The 9,719-nt window shown below is 39.9% G+C and overlaps 1 protein-coding gene across 2 annotated transcripts; it reads left to right on the top strand.

Moving 5' to 3' along the window:
• Positions 1 to 3,189: 3,189 nt before the first annotated feature.
• isl2b (ISL LIM homeobox 2b) lies at positions 3,190 to 9,044 on the top strand. 2 transcript variants are annotated; one of them, XM_030045813.1, is made up of 6 exons: positions 3,190 to 3,310; positions 3,794 to 3,983; positions 4,497 to 4,759; positions 6,536 to 6,819; positions 7,843 to 8,010; positions 8,256 to 9,044. In XM_030045813.1, the coding sequence occupies exons 1-6, from the start codon at positions 3,253 to 3,255 to the stop codon at positions 8,370 to 8,372; spliced, it is 1,080 nt and encodes a 359-aa protein (XP_029901673.1). In that variant the 5' UTR covers positions 3,190 to 3,252; the 3' UTR covers positions 8,373 to 9,044. The 2 variants fall into 2 exon arrangements, with proteins under 2 accessions (XP_029901673.1, XP_029901665.1); XM_030045805.1 differs by having other exon boundaries at positions 6,536 to 6,831.
• Positions 9,045 to 9,719: the final 675 nt, after the last annotated feature.

The raw sequence follows: 9,719 nt of genomic DNA, 5'->3' as shown, positions 1-9,719 counted from the left end.
TTTTTTATATTTGTTTTAAATAGTCTAAGTAAAGTCTTTCCCTTGAAAGAATATTTGTTGGTTTCATATTGCTATCCCAAATCTCTGAATGAAAAATGTTATTTTTTATAAATAAGACAAACATTTCTGTTTTTTTTTCAGTGTTTTTTTTTTTTTTTTTTTTTTTTTTTTTTTTACTAATGTACAAACCAAACCAAACCAAAACTTAAACCGTTGGTTTGTTGAACCCTTACACCCTTGATGTAGACAGATAGATGGATACATAGATGGGTAGATAGATGGATACATCCATTATGTGTGCTTGTGTCTGTGTGTAAAAAAAAAAAAAAAGCAAAACAAAAGCAAAAACAACAAAAAAAAAAAACACTTCTTCAAGAACCAAAATCACTGAAACAGCATAGAGTACAGATTTCACAATTAGGTTCTAATAACTGACTCATAACAAGGAAATAGTGAACATGTAGCACCCGTTCATGAAGCAGACACTAAGTTAAACCATTCAGCAAAACCAGTTTATATAGCCCAGAGTATATTATACCAGGATGGATGAAGCGATGGATGGGCATTTAATAGATAGAGAGGTAGAGGAAAGAAAAACATGTAGATGGGTTGATGGTTGGAACTATTTCCACTCTCTTTATTCCCCTGTTTCTACTTCACTTTCTTTCTTTCTTTCTTTCTTTCTTTCTTTCTTTCTCTCTCTCTCTCGCTCTCTCTCTCTCTCTCTCTCTCTCTCTCTGTTTCAGAAGCCCGAGCTTTACCAACAGTCCCAGGAAGCTGCTGGGTGTGTGGACAGGGCTGCAGGAGCAGAGCCTCATCCTAGTCCAGAGCTCCACAGAGACAGAGGAGGTCTTCAGGGATGTCCAGCTCAACATGGAAAAACACGCAGATAGATGTGAGACAGAATTCATTAAAATATGCAATTAAAATTCATGATCTGTAATTAAAATTTAACTACCTGCTGCCCAACAATAAGGAAAATATGGACTCTGTTTTCATCCATTGAAATCATGGGGATTTTAGATGATTTGGCTTGAATGTAGTACAACACACCTGAGCTGCATCCACCATGCTGAGAAAAAGATGAAAAGCTGAGACACTGTGTGTTGCTGAATAAATTAGAGCACCTGTCAGACTGAGATTTTGACCCATGCAATCCAGCGAGACAAGGACACAATCACTGACCTGAAGCTCAAAGCTCAGCTGTTTTCATTTAGCAGATATAAAGGTGAGAGGTCAGGCAAGGACAAATCCAGTTCTGATGAGGAGCTAATCTCCAAATCCTGTAAAAATCAACCATTTTTTAAAATAAACAATGACTTCAAAATTAATGGATGCAGCAAGATAAAATTTTAAAATTTTGTAACTTTTTTTTTTTTTTTTTTTTTTTTTCATTTCTAATTCTAAGCCTAGATATTGAAGAAACATTTGATTTTATTTATTACTGGGCCTCTGTATATAACTTGGAATAGCAATCTCAGGGAAAATGAAATAAAACAAAACAAAGACACCTCCTTACATCCCAGAACAGATCATTTTTGTTTTAATCTGTTCATTATGTGGCAGTTCAAAGACAACAGGCTGAAACTGTTTAACACGAGTTGTAGATCTGAATGCTCACTCATATAATTTCACAGAAATAATTTATCAGTTATTGCACAATAAATCAGAATAATAGATGTGTGTTGTCTCCACATTAAAACAAACTTCATCATAAGTCAGTTATTGTGAAAAAGTAGACATCTGATGTCTGTGTTAGGGAAATAATACACATGGTGGTACGCTGTAGCCATAAGACCCCCACAGTACAACATCAAATCTCTCAGCAAATATTAATCTACAGATGCTAAATCTTTTGAATCATTGATATTTCATAAAATATCAGAAAATCTCCTGCCTCAGGGACTCACAGTTCATTTACACATATTTTGTATATACTTTTATTTAACAAATGCCTATATGGTCTTCAGTCACAGATATGAAGGATGTGAATTGCAAAGATTTGCAGTACGTTAAAATTTAAAACTATCCAGTCTCACGACTGGATAAAATTTAATCTAACCATGTCATCTCAGCAGGCCTCGTTGCACGTCACACACTGCAGATTGCCTGAATACCACCTTCAGCAAATAGCCACCTCTTCACACTCTCACATAAAGTGCAGTTCTGGTTTTCCTCCAGTAGATGGCGTCGGTCTCGAATAGATGAGCAGACTGGGCCAGGCAGAGCAGGAGAAGTGTCCCGAGTTACTCCTATTTTTTGCCAAACAACGTATTACTCACAGAATTCATCGCTGTGGACTGGATAGACATTTTAACAGGAAGAGCACTAAAATAATCTGCGATGATTCATGCTTCCGTTTTCATGTCCTGCAAAGTCACAAAATGTTTTAAATTTTTTGAGCCAAAACTTCATTGAGGAAAACTGTAAACAAGCATATTTTCCCCCATTAATAGAGAATAAGGATCACGAGAGAACTGGAAGGAATTTATTTCAGTGCCATATGTAAAGGTACAGAACATGAGGGGTGCTTTGACAGGACCAGTGATCTCTCTGGGCTATATAGGCCCAAGTCAATCAGGACAGTTTGGAGACCTTAAAATGTAGCAGTTTATCATTGGCTAGATGAAAATATCTTGTCAGCCACTATTACTTACTTCACTTTGTCCCCAAGAAATTTAGTCTATATAATCGGGTGTGATAATGATATTAACTCTAGATGCATGGACTCTGCCACAGACTTTAAGGTCGAGTAAATTGTGAGCCCAGATAGTGATGATAATGATAATGATAATAATGATGATGATGATGATGATGATGCTGACAGAATGTGTGTGCATCAAAAGCATCCCATGCCCCAGCCGTCTTTAAAAAAAAAAAAAAAAAAAAATCTCGTGTGAGATTATAAGGTAGGCTAGAGATTTTAAGTCTCCTGTCTCCTTCCTCCTCCTGCGTGTTTGGTAGGAGCAACGAAATATTCACTTCTGTACGAATGTAAGAGGCATTCTTAGATTTCAGTCATGTAGAAAGAAACATAGAGTGTATTTATTTATTATGAGGCAGAGGGAGATACGATAGGGCGATTGGAGGGTCCCGTTTTGACGTCATGACGTCGGAGCCGCGTACGGGACCCTGCAGCCTCCTCGCCCCCGTCCAGTCCGGACAGACACAAGTTATCGGGCAGGCAGCCGAGGGCCAGTCAGCTCCTCACCTCTTTTCTGCATCTACCACACTCCTCTTTATCCTTCCTGTATGGTGGATATTATTTTCAACTCTTCTTTCTTGGGTGATATGGGGGATCATTCCAAAAGTAAGTTGCCTCGGCCAGAATTATTCGTGTTGTTTATTTTGTTGTGGGAAGAAGTGCTGTAAGGAGGCAGATTCTTTTTTTTTCCTTTTCTCTTTTTTGTATCAGTGATGTTATGCATGAATCATTTACTGTGGGTATACCTAGTTGGACGTGTTGTAAGTTCATTTTTAGTGGAAAATAGAATTAATTTTTTAGTTGCATGCGCATAAAGTTCAGAGGAGTTCTTTGAAACTGAAATAATTCAGTGTTTTGGAGTGGGAATGCTGGCAAAAGTCTCCAAATATTACGCAACATCAAAAACTGTCCGGTTTCCAATTAAAAGGGGCGCCTTGCAAAACTGAAACAAAATCGCTGGACCTAAAAAATACCAGATTTCTTAATAAAATGCGATTTTAGCTGCATGGATTATTAAAGGCTACATGGTGATGGGGTTATGTGGCTGCATCTTAAGTCTTTGGTTGTGACGCTGCGGGCTCTTTGCAGAGAAGTCCGGATTCGCGATGTGTGTAGGATGTGGAAGTCAGATCCATGACCAGTACATACTGAGAGTCTCCCCCGACCTGGAGTGGCATGCAGCCTGCCTCAAGTGTGCAGAGTGCAGCCAGTACCTGGATGAGACCTGCACTTGCTTCGTCCGGGACGGGAAAACCTATTGCAAAAGAGATTATGTAAGGTAGGGGTTTGGAAATCTGTCCTGTGAATAACTTATATTTCATATCATACTTACAAGTAAATAGATAGGCTAGTCAAACCCATGTGTAGTTTACATTCAACAGACTGAAGGCTGCTTTCCAGTAATAGAGCTAAAGCATCAGGCCCATTTCTGTTATTTTTTTAATAAAATAAAATAAAATAATAAGTAGCACGCAAACGAATATCGAGATGTGCATGCTTATAAAATATCAGACCAGCAAATTAACTGAAATAGTTTATTTGACCATTATTATTTTTGCTAACTGAACAGCTTTGTGGACGATGTTGCAAAAAAGCTGCCCAGGACATATTCCGTTGAGCTATTTAATGCCGAGGGGAAAATATATAATAATAAAAATAATACTACAAAATTAAAAAAGTAAAAAAGTAAACACCTCATATATCAAATTTATCAGACAAAATAAAGTTGTTTTTATTTTTATTTACATTTCCTGGTCTATATCTCACTGTTTGACCAATTTCATTCTTGCAGGCTGTTTGGAATTAAATGCGCAAAATGCAACCTGGGATTCAGCAGCAGCGATTTGGTGATGAGAGCCCGGGACAACGTGTACCACATTGAATGTTTCCGGTGCTCGGTGTGCAGCAGGCAGCTGCTGCCGGGGGACGAGTTCTCTCTGCGGGACGACGAGCTCCTGTGCCGGGCGGACCACAGCCTGCTGTTGGAGAGGAGCTCCGCGGGAAGCCCCATCAGCCCGGGACACATCCACCCCAACAGACCGCTGCATCTGGCAGGTCAGACCACTGCCAGCACTGTTATCATTATAGTAGGAGTAGTGCAAGTTGTTGTGCTAACCTATTGTGATTATAGACTGCTTTATCAAGATTAGATGTCAGTGAATTCGAAATTCAGTAAGCTGAGAGTGAGAGAAATGACAACATTTCCACTAGGGCTCTCTTATCTGCCCAATCACCTCGTAACTCGTTTCATTCTTTATATATTACATCGTTCTATTAAATATTAGGCTACATTAGTCTATATACATTAGCTCATTAATTAGCTGATTGCGCTAGAGCGCCCTAAAACCCTAGTGTTTTAATGGCCTGCAAAAGTAGCCTACTGCAATTATCCTACTATTTAAAAAAAAAGCAAAAAAAAAAAAAAAAACTGATAAACAAAATAAGTAATCGCTTGGGGAAAATGAAAAAGACTGGAAAAACGGGAAGTTCATTATTTAGAATAGGTATCACATAATTTAACTGATTTTTTCTTTAATTTACCTTTTTGTTTTATTTTCACGCCAAAGAACACTTAGCCTGTAGCCTACCTGCCCCCATTGTTGCCTATTTTTAGCCTATAGATAAAATACTTTGCTTTGTGGTGCGTGCGTGTGTGTGGGAGGGTGGGGGTGCATGGATGTGTGTGTGTGTGTGTGTGTGCGTGTGTGTGTGTGTGTGTGAGGGAGAGAGAGAGAGAGAGAGAGAGAGAGAGAGAGAGAGGTGGAGGGCGTGCGACCTTTCTTAAGGCTAATTTCATAACTGATCTCATTAGCACTAATCAGCTCGTTGCCATTATCTGAATAATCCGGCCTGTTTCTGTCTGCACCGTGGCACTGTATTCTGCACGAGCTGTCATGCTGACTGGGCTTGCCAACACAAAGAAAACAAAACTCAATGTAAACAGTCGTCACAAGCTTCTTGTATAGATCTGAAAAGACTCAGAGGCATGATAATTCAAAATAACTCAAACTGCCGTGACAGGGGCCACACCATGGGTCAATTACTCAACATTAATTTAAATTTTAGATCCCAACAGCAGGCCTGGGCCTCTGTTTTTTTCTGATTTAACTGTGTTTTTAAAGGCCTCGTGGAATGCGCCCCTGTTTTATGAAAGCAAGATTATATGGATCATTAGGCTGACGAAAGATAAGAATGCAAGACGTGAATTGATAAACTGTGCATTGAAAACATTATTTTAACGAATTTTAGTCTGCCAGTTCATCGCAGACCAAGCACTGTTCTGGTAACCTATTTACCTTATAAGCTACTCTTTCATTTTTATTCCCGTGCAAGCAATGATGTGGTGGTAGCCTAGCCTATAGCCTGGATAAAATATACAAACTCCAGTCATCGTATACGGTATAACATAAAAATGAAATGATTTGTATGTATTAAAATGAAGAGACTTAATAAAAAATATTTTGTCAGGAGAGCATCGGTTTATGTTTCCCCTCCTTGGAAGGACATACTCACATAAAACCTATCTAGCCTGCAATGATATGCACTTAAAATAATCTCGTATAAATTCATGTCATCCTAAAACGGACTGTATAAGCTCTGTTCGGTAAAATAATGAACTGAATTTGGGTGGGTTTGCCCACCGCAACATGAATCCATTTAAGACAATAATAAATAAGCGTGACAGCCCGATGATTAAGAAATGACGATGATGTCGACCACAAGGCTATATTGATGATGTCGAAAAAACGTGACAGTATTTAAGACACCCGTGCGGCCTAAAAGACAGTGTTTGGGGAGAGATTTTCCATCTCACACATTGCTCCTCGGCAGACCCGGTGGCAGTGCGGCAGGCCCCGCACCGGAACCACGTCCACAAGCAGTCGGAGAAGACGACGCGGGTGCGGACGGTGCTGAATGAGAAGCAGCTCCACACGTTGCGGACCTGCTACAACGCCAACCCGAGGCCGGACGCCCTGATGAAGGAGCAGCTGGTGGAGATGACGGGCCTGAGCCCCAGGGTGATCCGGGTCTGGTTCCAGAACAAGCGCTGCAAAGACAAAAAGAGATCCATCCTCATGAAGCAACTCCAGCAGCAGCAGCACAGTGATAAGACTGTAAGCATATTCGTAAGTCACACTGTGAGAACTTGTTTTCACTTTTAACTATTGGTTTTTAAATCGGAGCCAAGCTGTCAAATATGTAACCTAGCCTAATGGTGCCTATAATTTTACTCATTATTTTAGGCTGAGATAAAACTTCATGAAAAGCAGAGTGAATGGCTATGCATGTTATAAAATTGCAGAGCACAATGTTTTTATGAAAATATAGGCAAATCGATTTATGTTTATATTGCTGGTTGCTTGCCTTAGAATGATGATCACTGACTGGATTTTATTGTTTATCCATTACAACTATTACATTTCTCTCTCTCTCTCTCTCTGTGTATATATATATATATATATATACACACACACACACACACACACACACACACATACATATATATATATATATATGTAGGCTATATATATATATTACTACTTCCTATATTTTTGCTCTTGCAAAGCTTGCACAGTTATAAACCACAGGCTTTCCAAATGGTTCAGTTGCTATTCTGTATTCAAACTTTAAGTCAATTAATAATGAATCAGCTGCTTTGGCTTTAGCTGCTTGACCTGAAAGGAGAAACAAGCCCAAGTAACAGGCTTGGTCTTGGTCTGGCTCAGACAGCTCTTGATCATTGTTCTTTCATCGTTTGAAAACCTGCTGTCAATGCATGACAGATAAAGGTGTGTGGGGACTATTTCGGTGGTTTCCCCTCTATTATCATGTGAGAACTACACCTTCAGTCAAATAAACACGTTTTGCATGTTGCATATACTATAAATTTGACTTTTAATATAATATCAACAACTTAATATCATAATATGAGTTGCATACGAAAATGTCTGCTTTAATTTATCAAACTGTTCTCAAGACACAAAAATCTAAAAAACAACAACAATAGCCTATATGGGGGTCAGAGGCATAAATAAGCGAACTAGTTTTTCTTTCTTTTTTTAAATACTGGGTTGGAAACAGACACTTTTTTGCAGCACACTGACAGATGATACCTGTGGTGTATATTTTTCTGTCAGAATCTGCAGGGCCTCACAGGGACGCCTCTTGTAGCTGGGAGTCCTATCCGGCATGAGAGCACAGTGCAAGGAAACCCAGTGGAGGTTCAGACCTACCAGCCTCCATGGAAGGCCCTGAGCGAGTTCGCCCTGCAGAGTGACCTGGACCAGCCAGCCTTCCAACAACTGGTGAGTGTGTGTGTGACAGGCCAGAGCGACTTGGGTGCAGCACACACATACGCACGAACACACACACACACACACACACACACACACACACACACACACACACACACATTTACACTGAGTAATAGTCGATTGGGTTATTCCATATCCATGCAACACTGTGTCATTGGAAAGTGAGCTCTCGAAACGAATAACCTACATATGGCGGCAAAATAAAAATCTGAATCACTTTTTTTCTGTCACTTCAGGTGTCTTTCTCTGAATCGGGGTCTCTGGGGAACTCCTCGGGTAGCGACGTGACCTCTTTGTCCTCTCAGTTACCGGACACCCCTAACAGTATGGTACCCAGTCCGGTGGAAACGTGAGACGGGACCCCTCAGGCCTTTCGGTCCCCCTGCAAGGACAAGCAGCATGATCCCGGTCCCCTGCATGAGACCAGCTCATCACATCGCCCAAACTACAGAGAGGAAAGATTTTTTTTATTTTAAATTTCCTGACATGGAGGAGATGTAGGACAAGCACCAACAGACTCTAAGGACCTTTTCAAAACTGTGCGGCCTATCGAAGTCCGGCATTTTGGAAAATTTACGCAGCAACAACAAAAAAATAATAATAAATAAAGCAGAACTATTGATGCATGACTTGCTACGGAGACAGAAGGTGTACAGAAGACCTCTCGATGGATATACTGCAACAAACCTTCCCTCAAATGCAAATTGGAAACATTTTCGTGTCAAAACAGATGGACATTCTGCTGTTTTCATTGTGATCATATTGTGTCTTGTTTCTTCGACATGCACATTTTTTGATACATTTATTGCGTTGTCGAGTCCAGTTGACTCAAATGTCTTTGTCTTAAGGTCGGAGCATGATATCCGCAAACTATTCGTGTTGTAAAATATTTTATCTTATGGGCAGGAGACAGGTTGTTTGAGCTTCTCGAACAAAAAAAGTAAGTTATTGTTATATTATTTATTGTAAGGAAAGCGATTCGTAAAGCGATTATTAACTGATGAAAAATAAACAGCTGAATACATATAATGTCTTCATGGACAATCATTGTGCAGGCGCCAGACTCAAAACTTGTCTATGTTAAAGCATCTGGAGTTTAAATTCATGATAAAAAAAAAAAATGTATAGATTTAAACGATCCTCTGGAAGCAACAATAAATGCACAATCCCGACTGAACATTTAAAGAGCGACAACTAAATACTTACAAAGGCCTGAAAGTGATTATGGGAACAGAGTCAAATACATTGCCCTAATCCTGTACAGATTTTGACTTATCTTGGCATCGTGGTATTTGTGATCTGATGTGGAAAAGCTTGTTTTGGGAGACGCTCAAGATGCAGTGCCCTGGGTATCTTTGAGGATTAGCTTCACGTTGCTTAAATAATCAAGATTTAACAATTAAAACAATGCACCACACACTAAAGAAGCTGTTTGTCCTGTTCACCTATATGAACCAAGTGTGTCTGCCTGCACTGAAGCAGACCTGCAGGTTCTGCTGCCTTATCAGCCGCTCGATCTGCGCTGCTTCCCCCTGGAGTTATGTAGCTGGAATAAGCCACCGGCCATTTACTTTTCTTGGGGGCAAATATCTGTTGTAAATTGTGCTCAGTCCAGTTTCTCTGGTTAAGTCACAAACCCGGTCTAGACAGCGCGCAGGGATCGGCGACCTCTTATCTAGTCCTGGCATCACCTGCAAGCG

Source organism: Myripristis murdjan, chromosome 3, assembly GCF_902150065.1.
Source record: "Myripristis murdjan chromosome 3, fMyrMur1.1, whole genome shotgun sequence".
Classification (NCBI taxonomy): Eukaryota; Metazoa; Chordata; class Actinopteri; order Holocentriformes; family Holocentridae; genus Myripristis; species Myripristis murdjan.
Note: the sequence above shows the minus strand (reverse complement) of the source record. Positions and strands in the feature narration are given on the sequence as shown.